At 45.6% G+C, this 20,116-nt stretch overlaps 1 protein-coding gene across 5 annotated transcripts in view; it reads right to left on the reverse strand.

Annotated features, from left to right (window-relative positions):
• SHROOM4 (shroom family member 4) overlaps nucleotides 1-17,552 on the reverse strand; it is a 214,281-nt gene extending 196,729 nt beyond the window's left edge. For 3 of the 5 annotated variants that reach the window (XM_033409623.2, XM_049704572.1, XM_049704571.1), the window contains exon 1: nucleotides 17,299-17,432. Coding sequence is in view for 2 of the 5 variants with exons in the window: in XM_033409622.2 (XP_033265513.2) it covers nucleotides 17,299-17,415 (117 nt within the window). In the remaining 3 variants the exon portion in view is untranslated. Of the gene's footprint in view, nucleotides 1-17,298 lie in introns of all 5 variants that reach the window. The other 2 variants (XM_033409622.2, XM_033409626.2) reach the window with 2 other exon arrangements.
• Nucleotides 17,553-20,116: the final 2,564 nt, after the last annotated feature.

Here is a 20,116-nt window from a genome sequence, read left to right on the forward strand (position 1 = left end):
GCTAAGTGGGAGGCAGGAGGCCAAGGACAGAGCCTGTTTGGCAAGGGGAAGATAACAAGTTCCGTTTTTGATATATTGGGGTTTGAGATAAAAAAAAGAGAAAAGTTATTCAAGTAGACACTGTCCATCAGACAGTTTAAGAGTTTTTTGTTTATCACTTCCCCTGTCCCAGTGTGAGAGCATCTCACATCATGGGCATTGGGAAGAAAAGGCACTCTAAAATCTGAATTTTGAATACCAGCTCTGCCACTTACAGGTCCAATGGATTTTGGAAACTCTCTCAGCCTCAATTTCTGCCTCTTAGAATAGGGACACTACTAAGTACATATCAAACACCATATTGTTTAATCCTGAGAGTCTAATTCACATATTTAAAAACTTTCCAGGAAAGCTTGGGAATGACTGGTCTGTGTGACCTGCCTCTTCTCCAATGCTATGGCACACAGAACGTGGGCAGAGGAATAGTTAATATTGGTATTAGAAAGAGAACGTGAGGCACAAAAAGAGGATTTGACACAAAATTCCAAAGTATAGTGGGACAAGCATAGGATTTGGGGTCGGGCCAAGCTGGGTTCAAAGCACAGCTGTACCACTTATTGGCTTTGTTACCTTGAGAATGTTGTTTGGCCTCTCTGAGCCTCTTTTTTTCATCTGTAAAATAGGAATCCTATCAATTTACAGTAGTGATAAGATTAGAGATTATGCACATAAAATTCCCAGAATGTAATTGGCAGTTAATCAATGGTAGCTTTGATCATCCCCATCCCAGAGTTGACTCCCAAGCACATGAAAATAGTGACGCCAATTTCCTACTGTGTACTTCCATTCTCTTGCTCCTTCGAACCAGCCCTCAAAAAATAAAAGCACATCAGCTATCCCTTTGATTTTTCACACACCTATGAGGTCACCCAAAGCATTCCCTCCTGCCCTTTGAACTTTTAGTTCATTCTCAAATGATTTACCGCCTGCCTAGCCTCCAAATGACCATGCTAGCAATCGTGTCCTTCCTCTCTGAGGCTCTGTCCTTTTGATAACAACAGTGCCCCTGATGGGGTTAACATTCCCACACTCTAAGAGCACCCTCCCAAGACAAAATTGTCAACTTCAGAAGGACCTTAATGGGAACAGCAGTGAGGAGCAAGCTAACATTCTGTTTCTCCACCAACGCCTGCAAAGACTGAATTATCTCCTCTAAGACTTTCTCAGATTGCTGTACTCGTTGCAAACTTACTATGCGATCCTGATGAGGATAAACATTTCCCTGGGGTCTCTTTCGAGGCCTGTTCCTAAAGTTTGCTCCAGCAATCAAACTCTCTAGCACTAGTCTGGGCAGGAACAAATTAAGAGAAGACCCCACAGTGTATCTTAAACTGTCACAGTACTGCCAGTGTGAGTTTTGATGTGTTTCCTTTAGTGCTCTGACATAACCTAACTGACTTCCACAGAGACAGCCGCCAATTAGATGAGACCCCCATTAGGAAGGGGGACGGAGAAGGTTCCTTTTGGCCTTTTTCAGCATTCTCAGCTTTGAGTAAAACAGTGAGAAAAGGAATGTCATGGTCAAATAATAAGGACACTTAAGGCACTGGGTATAAATACCAGACGGTGACTCACATCCAAGGCTAGTCAGACAGAACACGTTAGGGCTTGCTTAAGCAAAAGTGAAAACACACACACACACACACACACACACACACACACACACACAGAGTAGGTTCATATTGCTTCAGCTGAAGCAATGAAACACTTGACTCAGGCAGAAGCCTCACACTCTGCCCTCCCTGAACACATAGCAACAAGAGGGGTGGCTGCTGTTTTAAGAGTCTCGCAGCAACGCTTCCCAACAGCAAGGGAATGCTGTCATCATCAGCCAGCAGGCCTCTCCCACATGCAAGCCTCAGAAACACAGCTCACGCACAGGAGTTGCAGCGGCAAGAAACCCAACCACTGCAAACGCAACTCGAGGCAGCTCTTGGACAAGCAGGTAGATGACCCTAGCCTCCACTGCCGCCCTCTCCCCTCTCATCCAGGGTTGCACCTGGGATCCCTCTCCATGTCCACCTGTACCACTACTTCCTTCTATTCGTTCCCTCTGTCCCAAGCTCGTATGCGTCTGTCATTCAAGGCTCACCCCACTTACTAGGTTTCTCAGAAAGACTGGAAAACTCGGTTAATATATCCAGCTCTTCAAGTCATATTCGCTTTCTCATTTGTAATGGGGAGAAGAAAGGGGGACGTGACCAGTTACTGAGTACAAAAGTTTTGCTTGACTCTTTCAGCAAACCATTATGGAGAATCTGCTCTGCTCTGTGCTGAGGATAGTAAAGATACAGAAGACACAGCCATTGTCCTCTAGAAGATTTTGGTCCAGCAAACCAGACACAGGGCAGTCAAAGTCCCCAAAAATTTCTACTGGAAAATCAGAAGTCCAGCATTCCAAAAAGGGAGAGATTACATCCACCAGGAGCAGACTGAGATGATGCGCTTGGGGCATAGAGTAGGGCTTGAAGGTTAGGCCCAAGTGGGAGGGGAGGGGAGAAGGGAGCAGGCCTTCTGAGTCGGCAATATGAAGCCGAGCCACTCAAAGAACATCGCGATGGGAAATTTGGAGGACAGAACTTCCCAGGTGTGTTGGTGGGGGGAGTGGAGAGGAAAAGACTCTGCCTGAGAATTTGGGTCCTGGAAGGAATGCTAGAAAGTAAGACTCGAGCCCAGTGGACAATGGTCCCTACACCAGGCTAAAGTAGTTTGGGCTCTATTTTGGAGGTAGCAGGGAAATATTAAATAATTTTAAGTGGGAGGGGGGATGATCAAAGGGAGGGAAACCATTGAAGAGGCCACTACAATAGTGTAGTTGTTCCAGAAGGAGGCTTCTTCCTGCCTGTCCCAGCCCTTGCAAGATCCTCCTTCAAAGCTGCCTTCTCTGTCTGAGCTCACAATTTCAGAGCTCATTACTATGCATCTCTTTTAAGCTGGGTGAGATATCAATGACATTTCTTATTCTGAATGAGACTCCTAATGTTGTACTGAAGCTGGGTCAGGAACTTAAGAAAAAAGTAGAAGCTTCATCCCAAACTCCCAGTTTAGAAGAAAGGAACTATGATACATCATTTCCATTTCTGTAATAGCATCGGTTGGCTTGGCCCCTGGTCTCTTCTAAGATCCCAACAGAGGAGCTGGAGGGGAAAGGGAGAAGGGAGAGAGAGGGAGGGGGGAGGCAGGAGAGGGAGGGAGGGAGGGGGGGGGGAGAGAGAGAGAGATGCCAACATAAGTCAAAACCTGATTGTCAAGTGCTTTTCTGGGGCCTGTTCCAGATCACTGTCACTTACAGGCTTAGACTAGAGCTCAGCCCTAAATTAGGGCTCTAACCTAGAAGCTGGGATGGGAGGTGGAAGGGCCCCACCTGGGTCTTAGCAGTGGGAATTAACTCTCCCTGATTCTTAATTCTTTTGGCTTTTATTAGTGGCTGGAAGGGGAGAAGGATGAAACCTGAACCCTAATGCAGCTGAGAAGGGCTAAGAGCCAAAACCTTCCTTAAGCAGATACAATATGTGCAGGGCCTGGGCAGGTTTCAGAACACTGCACATTTCTCCAGCCAAAGGCATGGGAAAACATGAAAATTACATATTTAACCCTTTACATCCAGAGAGTGAGAGTATCATCCTCCCACCAGCACTCACACAGCAGAGACAAACTGGCAAGCTGGCTCTTGCAAGAGCCCCAGCACTTGGTGCTTTGTGACCACCTAGAGGGGTGGGATAGGGAGGGTGGGAGGGAAACACAAGAGGGAGGAGATATGGGGATATATGTATATGTATAGCTGATTCACTTTGTTATACAGCAGAAACTAACACACCATTGTAAAGCAATTATACTCCAATAAAGATGTTAAAAAAAAAAAAAAGCCCGAGCACTTGGGTAAGCCTTTTTCACAAAAACACCCCCAGCAGCTAGATACTCAAATCAGTTTCAAATATAAATTACAAGCTATTTCACCTGGTCAGAGTTAGGTAAAGCGAACCCACGTGCCCATTAGATTTTTAGCATGAAATGAGTTTTGTCTACGAGGAGGGAGGGAGTGAAGAGACCAAGTTCCATGGCACAAGCATCTTTACAACATTCTGAATTTCAGTTTTTCACCATGCAGAAAAGCATGTGATGCTGTACAAAAAAAAGTAATGGATCTAGAAAGCAAATCTAAGAAGGAAGGAGGTAGGAAAGTTAACATTTCCTGAGAATTTTCTGTAAGTATACAGGACATCCAGTCTAGGGTTTGGGTCAGATAATCACTCCAAATGTGCAGAAGTCTCTTAATAATAAAGTGATGTTTTCCAGCCAGATTTGCAGCCAATGAATTTGTGAAGTAAATCCCTATTTCCTTTTTTTAATTAATTTTTATTGGAGTATAGTTGCTTTACAATGTTGTGTTAGTTTCTTTTTTATTTTAATATAAAACTCAGGATGAAAGTACGGTGAGGACACCACTGAAAACAATTAAATCATATTTGCAAGTTTAACAATGCTTTTTCAAAGGTCACATTTTAAGAACCAATGCTACTGCAGAAATATGAACAATGATATTCACAGATTAATAATACTCCCCCATGCAGAGAGCATAAAACTACTAACAACAAAAATGCAATCCAGACTTGAAACTCCAGTGGAGTTTGCCTTACGAAGCCTCCACATTTTACTTTTCATATAGCGAAAACAATCTTTAAATATCTTGGCAAGACAACTGATGTTTTTTAACAGCCTCGAATCTTTTAACATTTCCAGCTTCATGTCTGAACTTTGGCGTTTTGACAGCTTCTTCTATTTTTTGTTTGTTTGATTTTTGGACTTCCCCATCACTTGAAAGTACTAAGTTAGACAGAAAGAACTTCAGCCAGTAATACCTCAGGTGACTAGGCAGCCTGCAGATTGGAGGAGATAGCAAGACCAAACTATGACCAGAAAAGCCCATTAAATAACAATGCAGGCCTGTTCCAATGTCTGTTGGGGCATGAGATTGTCTGGCAATTAAGTCATTTCCACAACAATCAGCAGATTAGTAAATCATCTGTGTTAACCATTATGTTCCTAAAATAATGATTTGTTGTTTTAACTGACCAGTGGCCTTAAATAAAATTCTTTTTCTTTTTCTGAACTGCCTATGGAACTCCTTTCCCTGATGGTCCTATGGTCTCAGAAGATCCAAAACTTAACTAAACCTGGTTAGCCCTCCCAATCTCCGTCACCACCTAGAGCCTTCTAGATTAGAAATACTGGATTCATCTCTAACTCCTGCCTCTCCCTCATTTCTTCAGATCCAAATGGTGTATATTACCACAACCTCTGGCAACTTGCTAATGTGTTAACAACAGTCAGCACATTGCCAAGATGACTGATTCCTTTATAATGCCATCTCCAATTGTTCAGTACAGGTCTTTCCTTGCGTAAGCAGTTATATGGCTGGTACCGTGTTAGATGCTTTATTTTTAATACTTTAACTCTAATCCTCCAAAAAACAACAAAATGGCTACATACTTCCAACCTGAATCCATCCTATAGCCCAATGTTCTGGGTTCTTCAGAATAACTGGCTCAAATCCATTCACCCTTATGTCTCATTACTCAAGCAGATCCTCACTGATCCACTTATCCAGCCACACAAGCAGTATCACATTGGGCAAGTTACCTAACCTCTCTATTCCTCAATTTCCTCATCTGTAAAATGGGATTGATAAAGGAGCTAATATGTGTTAAAATAGAAAACCAGTGCCTGGTCCAAGGTACGCACTATGAAAGTATTTTTAGAAAGCAAATAAAAGTGACGTTCGTGGGGCTGTGCACTGGTTTCACAGGCCATAGGAAGTATAGCTCAGCTCCTAGAACAGGCACTCAATAAATTTAATGCATGAATTAATAAGTGAATAAATGAAGAAACCACACATACCTGGCCCTTGGGGAGCTCATACTCTTAGTTCACTGTGGGGGTGAACCAACTGGCCTGTCGCCTGAGTCCTTAGGACATGCAGCACTTGTACTAACTGGAATGAATGCCTTTCTTCCTCCCCAACCTACCTAAATCCTGTATAGCCCTCAAGGTCTAGCTTCAATTCTTCCTTTCTCCACAAAGCTCCCTAACCACATCAGCCTGCAATGAAATCTCTTCTCACTGAATAAATGTTGCTCTTCCTCACAGACATAGAGAACAGACTTGTGGTTGCCAAGGGGGGGTCGGGGAGGGATGGATTGGGAGTTTGGGATCAGCAGATGCAAACTATTATATACAGAATGGATAAACAACAAGGTCCTACTGTATAGCACAGGGATCTATATACAATATCCTGTGATAAACCATAATGGAAAAGAATATGAAAAGAATGTATGTATATGTATAACTGAATCACTTTGCTGTACAGCAGAAATTAACACATTGTAAATCAACTATACTTCAATAAATTTTTTAAAATGTTGCTCTTAGATCCTAGCCCATGGTTTCAGCACTTAAATTAAGGTTTTTGTTCCCCAGGCTTGCAGTAGTGCCTCTCTTCAACAAAACTGTCATTTCCAGGGAACAGGTCTTCCATGGTGGCTATCTCTTGTATTCTCTAGTTTAGGGTAAGGCACTTTACAAAGTGTTCAACAAATACGTGTTGACTGGTGGACTGATTGATTGATTGGAGGCTTAATTGAGAGCTCTTAGGTAGGAGCCAAACAAGGCTTAGCACAGCCTTTCAAATTGCTGTCTCTTCAAACATTAGCCAGAAATCATGTCTGGTCCTCCAACTTCTGCCAGGAGCAAACGTCACATTAAAGATGTCCTGCCATTTCATACAACTTCCAAAGATTTGGTAACTTCATACACTTAATTTTTTAAGTTCAGAATTCCCTTAAGAGCATTTCTGCTTAATAAGGGACACCTGTAGAATGCTTTTCCTTTCTTAAATCACATACACATCTAGTATTTATATGAGATAAAAGATAAAATCAATCTCCCTCCCTACTGGGGAAAAAATGCAAGTTTTATTATTTTCATTTTGCAAATGAGGAAATGGAGACACCGAGAGGAAAATGACATGCCCAGTCATACACAAATATTGAGCAGCAAAACGAAGACTGAACTTCAGGTCTTCTGAATCCAAGCTTATACTTCTTACCCTGACTTGAGATTTAAAACAAAATAAAACAAAACAAAACCTTTCCTTTGACCCTGACCCCTGACTGGCATGTACTGTTAACAGTACCAATTTTTGCAGTAAGTTACATTTCTCTAATTTCTCTCATTCCCCACCCCTTGTCATATTCTTATCCAGTTCTTTTTCTCTCTCTCTCTTTCTTTCACCTATGTAAACATGATAGTGTTGAAACAGTCTGGGATATGGAGTCAGACAGAAGTCAATTTGAATGCCAGCTCATCCATATGGAGTCTGTTACTTCTCCTGAGCCTCAGTCCCCTCATCTGCACAATGGGGAGATCAATATCTACCTCAAAGAGTTACTGTAAAAATTAAATAAGAATATATGTAAAACACCTAGAAGTAGCAGTATTTACCACATAGCAGGTCCACTACCTCTCCTATCCCCCCATATCTACGCCTGGATCACTCATTTAGTTCAAGAGGTTGCTGAGATCCAACCAAACGGCATTACCTCCATCCAATGAGGCACAACCACACAAGTGGAGTATCCAGGTCCCTGCCTGGTCCACTTTTCCTCCTGTTGCCTTGCTACTCCCTGATTACAAATTTAAATTAACACAGAGCTCCAAACTCTCAGTCAAGTCCTTCAAAGAACATGAGAGTCAAGAACTGATACTTACTCTCCCCTGAGTCTCCAAGATATCATCCCTCACCCTCTAAGTCAGAGATAATATGCCATCAAAAACTGCCTACCTGCAGAAGTTTTCAGAGGAGGTTTTACTTACATCAAATACAAACGAAAAGAAATGGAAAGCAGCAAGGCAGCCCAACAAAGACAAGGCTTTAGCTTGTCATGTTCTCATAAGCAAAGATGGGGCAGCAGCCATGAGACTCTAACCCCTTTCCAGAATAACTAGTTGAACGAGCTTTCCTCCCAGGTCTACCTCATCTCACCCCCAACCCCCTCCCCCAAAAGAAAAATCAATTTCTGATGGACCGTGAAAGGCAGTATAGGAGAACCATTCAAAACTTCCCTGCCAGAGGCTCAGGAAGAGAGAAGACCATACAGCTGGGAATCTGCTGAGTGGCGTTAGGGTGGGGGCCAGAAGACACCACAAAGGGTCTGTCCATCACTGGGCTTAACCCTTGATCCTGTCAAATTAGTCCCACCTCCCGCATTCCTCACAGATGTAACATTAAAAGACTTGAGTGAAAGTTAACAGACCATGCGGCACGCCGTCCCTGAGAACATACCAGGAAACAGCCACTTCTGGAAACATAGGAAGTAGGAGCGTGGAGAAAAGCTAAGCCCTGGAAGAACTGCCTGCTGTCAGTCAGCCTTTACACTTCCACAGCCTAGATCATGAGCGAAGATCCTGGAGCTCTTAGCATCCCGTCAATAAAGCAGAAGCTTGCCCCTCAGAGAGGCTGAGAAGAAACAGGAGGGTACAGAGAGGTGAAATAACATGCCAAGATTACTCAGCGAGTTGATAAGAGAATATCAGGAATGCGACAAAGGTCCAGTCCTCCACTGAAACAGGACAGAGAGAGACACAGTATGAGAAAAGTTCCCCCTGATCCGGCTACCAATTTGCTGAGAGTTTTCAAACTTTATCAACCTTAACTCTGTGAACTTCTCTCCCCCAACCTCCCCACACCGGAAGTATGGCTGAGCCAAGAGGGACAGAACTGGTACAGCAGACTAGAAGGGCCCACTGTACCAAAAAAGAAAAACAACAACAACAACAAAAAGCTGGGTTTTGGACAGCGGGCAGGGAAGACAATGAATGAACCAAGAAGTAGTGACACTTGAATGAGACAGTCCCAAATGTAGGCCTCAAGCAACTTGGTGCTGGTGGGTGGGGGCTGGGAACCAAAGACTGGACATGAAAGAAGGGTAGCCTAGATGCATGGAAAATTTGTCTCTGTTGCTACCAGGCAGTGCTCATCCCATAGCATGGCGTAGTCACAGACTCGCACTGAAAGAGGAGGGAGTGGAGGTGAAGTCAATGGGGAGGAGTTAGTCTCTTTGAGAAACGGAGTCATCTTGATCTTTGCAATTTCAGTGCCCAGCCAGGATGGCTATGTGCCCAAGTAAACATGCCAGTGTGATGTGAGGAAGAACGAATCATCCCTTGCAAAACTAATGCCTAAGACAATCTTTCCACTTGGCCTGTTTACACTGGATAGGGCGAAGGGGTGTAAGGAAACAAACCTCTATCCCATCCCAGTCTTTGGAACGCAGTCTTTAGCAGGGAAAAATAATATCTCAACTTGTTCATTAATGACTTAATTGAAGTCTGTCTGAAGCAGGAATTTCAGGGGAGCACCAGGAAACAAAATATTGCCTTCATAGAAACTGAGTGAAAGTGATCTAGGTACCAACATAAGTAATATAAAAGGGTCACTTGCTGATTACAAGATAAATCAGGTAAACCTGGAGTTCAGTTTCAGAGAGAAATTTAATGATGCATACACTGTATGTACACACAAATCTGGCCCCAGGATCAAGGATATGAGCACCTGGGCAGTGATAGTAGTAGAAACCCCAAACCCATCTACATCTATGTAACAGAGATATCTAGAGCACTTGTTGTCCCTGACTTATGGATTGTTTTCCAAGATTACCTTTCGTAAATAAGCAGCTTGGAGCTTTGAATGCAGTTCCCTATAGACAGAATATTGTAAAGGGTGGTTAGTTTCTGTAATTTCATCAGTGATACACTATAGATGAAAGAGGCCTCTCCAGAACGGTTCTGAACGTGGCCACTATCAATAACTGTGTCAGGGGGACATATTTCCTAGACTTTAACTCTCTTCTCCAGGCCTCTCATCCTTCAGTGATAATGAAGATTAAGCTCCACTTCAATACACTCCCCAATCAGGGCTTCAGTAGCAAGAAAAGGTATTTGCCCAACTCAGGTGACAAACTGGTAGATGTGAGGGTGTGGGGGAGGGGCGAGACTGTCAGTGCAAGACCTCCAGAAGGAACGACTCTTGTGGGTATTCCAGGTACAGACAGAAGACCTCAGAACACAGGAATGGCAGCAACAATAGGAGATTTGCAGCCAGTGCCAGTGGCAATGTGCACAGAAATAAACATCTGACAGGGCTGGGGACTGCTGTGTCTAAATTCCCACCGAGGGGTTCCGTAAGTTGGAGACTGCTTGTATGTCACATAGGGTCAGCATCTTCAATCTTGGAGACACCTATTTGTTCCAGAAGGGGAAAATTAAGTTCAGAGAGGTTATTCCTACAATTTCCAAGCCAGCAGTTGGTTAAAAATCAAATCAAATCAATCTGATGTTCTAGAGGTCTGATTTTGACACTATTCGCCAACTGCCACTTCCTTCTTCTATTATACAAATTCCTTGTCTGTAACTCTGTAGAAATATATATGCTCCTGGAATTCATGGCTTATGTCTTCCCTATCATCTCCCTTAGAACACTTTTTCCAAGGCTGACCTGGGCTAGGGGCAGGGCTAGGGGCAATTCTAACTACATAGTGAGTGATGAGATGTGCCCCTCCTAAATCTCTTATGTAGTTGTCCCAGGTGCCTAGGTAAAGGCCTTGGGCAGGTGTGGCTTAGCCGCAGCACAGATACTTCCACTAAAAGGCTTTGCTTGACACAGAGTCTTCGTATGGCATGGATGCCAGAAAGAGCCAAAGTGGTCTTCAGCTGTATTTTTTTAAAGAATGGTCCTACCTAACTTTGGTCAGACTCTCCTCAGTTACTGCATTCAGCTGTGGGCTCCCTAACTCAAGAGGAACATGGCCAGGCTGGAGTGCATCCAGAGTGGGAGGAGGCTGGATCTCAGATCCTGTAAGGAACAGCTGAAAGAGCTAAGGCTCTTTAGCCTAGAAAAATGAGACAAAGAGACACAGTCTTTGTCTTCAGACCTCCCAAAGGTTGTCCTAAGTAAGAGAAAGCATCTTGTTCTGTGTGGTCCCAGAAGGCAGAGATATAGGACCCATAGAGAATAGGTAGATGGAGAATGATTTCAGCTCGACCTGAGAAAAAGATGTCTACTACAGTCAAAACTTTTCAACACTGAAATGGACTGGCTAAGAAGGGAGTGAGCTCCCCCATGACCACAGGAGAACAAGCTCAGGGCTACTGCACATGGATCGGTTAAGATTAAGACCAGGTGACTTCCACAAGGCCTTCCTCACTCTGCTAAACTGTGATTCCAGCCACCTCAAAGAACAGCATTCCGTTAGCAGGCCTGAGTTGAGTCTGCCCTTTGGTGAGGGTCGGGGAAGGAGGGTGCTTTGTTAGAGCAGCCCTTCACTTAATCTCTGCTGTTCTTCATTAACTTTTCTCAGACAGGTCAGCATATTTTTGTCCCCTGGTTCTGAAGAAGCCTAACTATAAAAATTCTGATGTTCCCTCCAGATAATCACTCCATAAACACCAACCTCAAATCTGAGTCTCTCTTTTCTCTTAAAAAAAAAAATTCCTGGGAGGAGATGGAGGAGAGCAAGGGGCAAAATCATCTGAATTCTGGTTAAGGGACAACATTCAAGTGTCTTCCAGCTGGAGTTGAATTATTTTCTTTGAGGTTTTAGAGAAGGAAAAGCCTCTAATAGGCTTGGCCTTTTTTCACTTCAGGGAGCACATGTGTGGATTGCAATAGGTTACCAGGTGTGTTGTGACAGCCCAGCAGGCCCCAAAGTAGTGTGTACCCAAAGCTCAGCCAAGGGTTGCCAGACATACCACCCACCCTCTTTGCCTTACTACCTCCCTCCAACCTTCTTTGTATTTCTCTGGATGGATTCCTACCCCATGTCCCCAAAAGCTTACTTTCTGAGAGAGGAGCATTTGGGGAACTGAGGTAGTAGACATCTTTGCTGATTCTAGAAGCAGAGATGAGGAGGAGATTCATCTAAGTAACCAGGCTGGACTAAGCTCTCAAGAAGCACATCCCATGAAGGGTCTCTTTGTGAATGCCAAGCCCTGTTCTGGGGGTGGGCCCGGCCTGTAACATAACTAAGAAGGTTTCATAGAACTACCATTTCTCACATAACACTACCTCTGCACCCAACAAGAACTCAAAGTCACAGCCAAATCTACTGCCAGCCACAAGATAGCCTGAATCTGACTTTACCCACGTCCTCTTGAAATCTCAAATGCCTCTTTGTGTACTTCTTCTAGAAATAAAGTCATAGTGGGGATGGGGGAGGGTATAAAAACAAAGAGCATGTCCTGCCATTTTCCTAGGCTAAGGATGGCACACAGAATTAGGGTTTGCCCAATTCATTTTCACATCATCTGTGCTAATAAAGATGGGCCAACGACCCTCATTTGGCAAATAGAATCTTGGGTCCAAAGAGGATAAAATAATATAGCAACATCAGTGCACACTAAGTGGAGGAGGTGAAGCTTCTTCCTCCTCCAGGCTACTGCCCCACCCCACCCTACTTTGTTCCAGGGCAGTAACTAGCATCCACTTCCTTCACTGTGCCAGATAGAGACTGCCACCAAAAATGGGCCAGGAAAAGGGCAAATATGTAGGGTGAGCCAGTTTCTGCAATGTCTTGTCCTTCTCCCCAATTTTCCTCCTTCTCCTTTTCCTGCATCCCCACATTGGTCTCCACCCTTTCTTTTCTCCACCCTCAGCCAACCTCAGGGCACATTTCCAAGAACTCAAAATGAGTATAGGAATCTTACACTACAGCTTAGCAACTCTCTCTCACACACGCACGCACGCACACACACCACAGGAGGATACAATTTGAATCTCTGAGGCCTCTGAGAGGCCCTATCTGATGCATAATCATTGGCGCCAGAACCTTGAAAAGGTCACCCACCCTCCAAAGTGGATCTTTTCCAGCGCATGGAGCCAACTTCATGGATGACTGTCTACACTGTAGAGGGGGTAGAGGGGGACCCCTAGGTAGCAAATAGCCAAGTCTGATTAGAAGAGAATCTCCACTTCATCCAGACAGGCCCCCTGGGTCAACGAGGTAGATGCTAACCAAAGGAATCAATAACGCCAAGGGCATGGGCCCAATTCTCTAGTTGGTCACATTTCTTTGGGAACATCACACTGTATGGGGCAATCATAAACCATCCCTTAACACATGGGATAATCAATAATAATAGTTGTTTTTTAACATTTCTTCTTTTTTTGTCACTTAATTGTTAAGAGAAGGCTATACCAGTCTCCACAACTTCGGCAGCTGAATTCCCTACTTTCAGGGAAATCATAGGAGCCTATAGGAACTAATGATTTCCCCAACCTGATTATTTCCTGATCCAAAGGGTCCCCCATAACAAATATGAAGTACACTTTCACACTCTATGCACTCTTCCCACTAATCATCTTTCCTCAAATTCCTCCACTCCCAAGATGCCTCCACCTGTTCCACAAGCTATCTCCAAGCATGTACACCACATCAGATCCATGGGGTGTTTTTCCCCATGACACCGAAGGAGGTTCTCCAATATTTCTTACCATGGTTCTGGCACCTTACCTCTGTCTCTGCCTGACCTGAGATCATCACAAGTGATTTGGAGTCACCAAAACAGTCCTCTCCTACTCCCTGAGCCCAGACTCCACCAGGGAGTGTCTGCAACCCAGTGCTCACCTACTCCGGAAACACAAGCTGGCGTGCAAAAGGTCACTGGGGTGGGAGGCCGCCAAGACTGGATACATCCCTCAATGGTATTGCCCCATGCCCCTTCACAAACTGCAGTACTACCGGAAGAATTGAGAAACTCTCCAAGTAGAGGATGTGGAGAAAAGGGAACCCTTGTGCACTGTTGGTGGGAATGTAAATTGGTGCAGCCAATACGGAGAACAGTATAGAGATTCCTTTAAAAACTAAAAATAGAACTACCATATGATCCAGCAATTCCACTACTGGGTATAGAGCTGGAAAAAACAAAAACTCTAATTCGAAAAGATACATGCACCCCAATGTTCTTAGCAGCACTATTTACAATAGCCAAGTCATAGACACAACCCAAGTTTCCATCAACAGGTGAATGGATAAAGATGTAATATATATATATATATACACACACACACACACACACACACACACACACACACACACACACACATATATATATAATGGAATACTACTCAGCCATAAAAAAGAATGAAATATTGCCATTTGCAGCTACATGGATGGACCTAGACAGTATAATGCTTAGTGAAATAAATCAGACAGAGAAAGACAAATACTGTATGATATCACTTTTACGTGGAATCTAAAAAATAATACAAATGAATCTATATACAAAACAGAAACAGACTGACAGACACAGAAAACAAACTTATGGTTACCAAAGGGGATAGGGAGAGGGGGAGGGACAAATTAGGAGTATGAGATTAACAGATACAAACTACTATACATAAAACAGATAAGCCACAAGGATTTACTGTATAGCACAGAGAATTATACCCAATATCTTGTAATAATCTATAATGGAATATAACCTGAATAAAAAAGAATCACTATGCTGTACACCTGAAACTAACACAAAAATGTAAATCAACTATACTTCAATAAAAATAATAATTAAAAAAATAAACTCTCCAAGTGGTAGAAAATATTATAGATTTGGAGCCTACCACTGGCATAAAGGATTGGCTACCAGACTGTCATAGTCTTCTTTAAAGACATCTAAGCCCAGGGAGGGCAAGTGATGCACCCAGGATCCTGGGGCTAGTGAGTGGCAGAGCAAGGATTAGAACCCAAGTTTTCAATCTGTCAATACAATTCTCTTTGTACACCCTTCCATCCCATCCCCACCAATGTGTACAGACTGAAGCTATTTTCAAGAAGAAATCTGTATTGTTCTGAAGCATAAGGGGAAACAAAACTAAGGTAGAAAAATTAAAAGGGGATTAATGAACTATGCCACATACTGTCTTGGCAAGAAAAAAAATACAGGCAACCATTGCACCTTACAAAAATGCCATGGCCCCTTTATACAGTAATAGGGCTAACCAGGTTATATATAGCTGGCTTTTACTGGAAGGAATCAAGCTATCTGGGATAAATGGGAGAAATTATGTTACCCCCTGCATATCCAAATGTGTGTAATAATGATCCTTCATATATAATAGGGGTCAACTGTACATTCAGCAGAAAGGGAGTCGTTAAAAGGCACCCTGCCTCTCAACACACGAGTCATTTCCTTAACAGCTTGGCCAAGGAAACACTCATCTACCCTCAAATAATCCCCGAGCCAGACCACAAATTGTTGGCTGCCCCATACTTAGTAACACCCCCTTGCCATGTTCCTGCTGGCTCACAAAACAATCCAGGACCACAGCAGCAACCACTCTCTGGGGTGCTTCTCAGGATGGGTCAGCCCTGGGCAGGGGTGAAAAATGACCTCTCCAAGGCAGGTTGTCTGGGCAGACTGGAAAGTCTGTGGGTGGTGTCAGGAGAAAAAGAAAGGGGGGAACTGCCAGACCATGGAGGGCTGCATAGACAGTTCTGACCTTGGTGGAAAGAGCAGGGAGAGGAGGAGTTTGATTAGAAGAAATTCCTGAAGGCCAGGATTCCCCTCCTCAAAGGGGTTGTTTGAGAGTGTTTAAAAAAAAAAGCTTATTACTCCCTCCGGATAATATTGGAGGGAAAGGGATAGTGACTTGTGTGTGTGGGGGGGAAGGAATGGCGTGACAGTGGTTGACAAAGCAATCTTAGGCTGGTTAGAAATACATGACTAGTATGGGGAAAGGGGGTGCTGGGTGAAGATCTGGGCTGGTTATTGGTGTTTGGGGAAGCTAAAGATCCCAGGTTTCCCTGACAGCCCCTCAAAGTTTTGCCTCAGGCGCTCAAGATGATTGGTACACCCCATGGCAACACCCCAGGATTGCTAAGAGTGTGGCCCCCAAGGCCTGAAGGACCCCCTACAAGTTAACCAGCAGCTCCGGTGCCTGGCGAAAGGGGCACAGGTTACGCGGGGGTGTGGCGGGGGCATTCGCCACCCCCTGCTGAGACGTGACCCACGTTAAGAAGCCAAAACAATAAAGTGACATTTGTTCCCCACAGAGAAACCACATCTTTTTATCTGCAGCCCAAACCCACGTCTTCCACCTCAACTGCAATTTGAGCGGGTTGGAAGGGGAAGGGCTTTTCAGATTTGAGCATTTCAGAGAAACAAAAACAAAAAAAACACAACAGGATAAAGTTCGTGAAGTTCGCTCCCTTGGCCATCTGGCGCCTCAAGGTGAGTCGTCCTGCAAATCTCTCTTCCCAGTTACAGCCCCCGCGGCCCCCACCCCCTACACTCACCCCTACCGGGGGATGGCTTGCTCAGGGATTCTGGAGTGCTCCGGAGAGCTCCTCTACCCTGCCCTCAGCTGCAACTTGGCTTCCAGCAGACCACAGCCTCCTAAAACAAACAAACCCTGGCGGCGGCGGCGGCGGCGGCGGCGGCGGCGGCGGCGGCGGCGGCGGCGGCGGCGGCGGCGGCGGCGGCGGCGGCGGCGGCGGCGGCGGCACAGCTGCGCTCCATGGCGCAAAGGTTTCCTCCACTCTCCTCAACGTGCAGGAAATCTCGCCAGCGCTGGGGCAGGACTCCGGCGGGAGGGAAAGGCCGAGCCCAAGCGGCAGCAGCAACGCCCCACCGGCTGAATGGATGTGCGCGCGTCCGGCCGTGGGAAGTGAGGCTGACGAAAGCCACCGATGCCTCATCTCCGTTCCCACACCGGACCCTCGCCCCGCAACCTGCCCGGGCGAAATGACCCGCCGGTCGATCCAGGGACCGACGCCTTGAAGAAATGTGCCAAGGCGCCTTGCCTGTCCCTTCAGCCCGTCGCTGTCCCGCAGGGGCACGGGAACTTCCAAGGAGGAACCCCCAACAGCCACCACTTCCTCCAGCTCCAACGGAGGGGAGCAGCCGCCCAGACACTGGGGAGCAGAATCGGCCCCCGAGCCCTCCCGAGGGTGTCTGCGCGCGGGGCTCTAACCCGGGGCCGGCCGCATTCTCATCCAGCGCTCCCGCCACCCCGAAGGGGTGTCCGCGCCGGGGCTGGTGGCCAGACCCCCCCCCCCACCAGTGTAGCTAATGCTTCACGTCGGGGCTTTCATCCCCAGCACCGAACAAGTTTCAAAGTTGGTCTGAGGGCCGCGTCCCGCGGCAGCCTGCGCACCCGCTCGCCCATTCAAAGTTGGGCACCGCTGGGACAGAGCCGCCAGTTCTTACCTTAGATACTGTGAGCGGTTCGCAGTGTTCCAGACCCCCCTTAAGGGTGAAGCCCCAGGGCGCCCCCCCTTGCAGCTGCACAGGGACGTACTGGAAGGACCCAGGCCGGTTCTCCATCCTCCGCTCGGCTCAGGGCCGCGGGGCTCCTTTTCCGCGGGGGCTACGTTGCCTCCGCCCCCAGCGGCTCCACCACCATAGCCCTCCAGCGCTACGCCACCCCGCACCGCCCTGCTCCGCCTACTCTCCTGGCTGGAGACGCTCGGGCAGCGAGCGAGCGCAAGGAGGAAATGACACGGAGCTGGAGAGAGGGGGAGAGAGGGGGGGAAAGGAGAAGGAGGAAAAAAAAAGAAAAGAAAAGAAAGAAGGAGAGGCGGAGGGATAGCGCGTAATGGACAAGAAAACGGAGCAATGGGGAGGGGCAGTCACTGGGACCTCGCCTATAGGATCGCTGGGGAGTGGGAGCAAGGCGAGGCTTCACATCAATTGTTACATTGTTTCATTCAGGCAGGCCCCCCTCTTTGGTTCTCCTCCTTACTGCAGAGTTCCCCGCCCCTCCAGCCAGACGAGGCGAGGGGAGGTGGAAGTCGTTAGTGTGGATGGCCCGCGTGGCTGAGTGGGCTGAAATGCTGGTTTCCCGATTAGCGCGTTCATGTTTCTCTGACTGCCTTTTTCTTCTGAAGGTCCCGAGAACCGGGTCCTGGGAGGGTTACAAAGCTGCTAATTTGTGGACCTTGCCTAGAGGGATGGAAAGTCAAGCAAGCAGGCCAGCGAACACAGTGGGGCTGTGTGTGTAGGCTGCTCTGTGTGTATGAGCTAGGTGTGTGGGGTCATTATGAAACATCGCCCCGGAGCATAGTTTAAATAAAGAAGCACTTTGAGGATGCCCCCTGCCCAGGCTCAGCCGCACCCTGGCTCAGTGCTGGCGTCTATGGGTAGCACTGTGCTCATGTATGTTCCAGTCATCTGGAGTTCCTGGCACGGCCTTGCACTTGCCCCACTGAGATGACCAAGCCAGGAATCAGCAAAGTTTATGACTAGCAGTATTGTTTTCACTCCTAAACAAACCTACAGGAAGGAGCATCCATTGATAAGCTGGCCAATTAACAATGTGGTGCCTTTTGGAAGAATCGGCTTTTAGACAGGGGTCAGAACGTCTCTGCTCATCTGTTCATGCTTGAGGCTGTAGTGTCTGAGCTGAGCTTTTAGAACAGACCAAACAAATACCCACACTAATAGTCCCCAAAAGTGAATTTGTTACTAAATCTTGGGCTGATTTCTCAGTCTTGACCTGGGCACGGTTACCACCCCTCTCTGAGGTGTTGTCTCTGGAGCCATATTCAGGCAGTGAGTTTTTAAAGAGCTTCCCAGTAGCGGGGAAAGTTTTGACAACTCAGTGGTGACTCCACAGAACCCCTCAATGCTCTATTGCCTGTTCCATCTCTTGCCTTCTTCTTGTGCAGTTTCTTCTTCTTCGCCAAGAACACACACCATGACACCCTTACTTCCACAGTCAGCTTTCTGCAGACAAGGTTGTCACTCTTTGCTTCCATTTCCTCACCTGTCACAGCCTCTTCAACACACTTCAGCCTGTGTGTGCCCCTTCAGGCCACTGAAACTTCTCTCACAGCCTCTCTTCCCTCCCCCAATCCTTTCTTCTCCGCCTCCTGGACTGTCTGCATTATATGATGGTGACCTGACTTTTCTTTAATAAAACTGCAGTTTTGGTGTTTATAACCTGCTTTTTAAAAGTCCTTAGATATGTATAACTGATTCACTTTGCTGTACAGTAGAAACTAACACAACATTGTAAATCAACTATACTCCAATAAAAATATTTTTTAAAAAACAAAAAAAAAGGAAAAAAGTCTTTAGAGATGACTCACGTGGGGAACCACCTTCAATCTTTTAGATTTTTAGACCTGCAAAAATCCTTTCAATCATGTTCATTTTTTTGTTTGCATTTCTCCTACTAGAAAGCAGAAAATTTGAGAAAATGGCAGCTGTTTCTTGATTGCATGTCAACCTATGACATAACACTCATTTGTTCTGTCCCACCTTGAAACTGAGCTTTTATTTTTTTCCTTTGTCTTCTTTTTGAGATAAGACTTCTATCTCCATGATTGTCACTTGGTAAAACTTAGCATGTTTCAGTTTCAGCATATAGAAATCTATAAAGTGCAGTTCACAGGATCTGTGGTCATCATTCAAGGTCTACTAGAATTATGTGTCTAGACTAGAGAAAAGAGATTGGGAAGCAGGAGACACACATGTGAGCCCTGGCCTTGTCACTAATTAGATGGGTGACCTTGGGCAAATCACTGAACTGTTTTCAGTCTCATTTTTTTTCATCTATAAACTTCAGCTAATAAGCCCTGACCTCCCTCCCTCCCAGGCCTGTTGAAGACTAAAATGAAATAATACATATGAAAACACTTTGGTAAGGAAAGAGTCAAAATCCTCACAACCTTATTATGAAAGCAAGCACTGAGCTAGCCTTTAACCAATCTATTTTCATTCCAAGACTTACTCCACACTGATGTCTTGTTGTACTCTTCAGTTTATCATTTCCATTATTAGAGCAAAAGAACATAAATTACGCAGCCCCTGGTGCAAACAGCACATAAGTAGCCATTTTGAACATCGGATGGCTGGATAATCTTGCTTCTTTACTGATAAAAATTACTGCTAGTGGCAGGGATCTCATTCTTCCTTGGAAGTACAGTTAGTGGGAGCATGATTATGTAATGGAAAGGGTACAGCGTAGGATGTGAGATGCCTGGATTTTAAGCTGGTTCTGCCATTAAATTGCTGTGTGATA

Source organism: Orcinus orca, chromosome X, assembly GCF_937001465.1.
Source record: "Orcinus orca chromosome X, mOrcOrc1.1, whole genome shotgun sequence".
Taxonomy (NCBI): Eukaryota; Metazoa; Chordata; class Mammalia; order Artiodactyla; family Delphinidae; genus Orcinus; species Orcinus orca.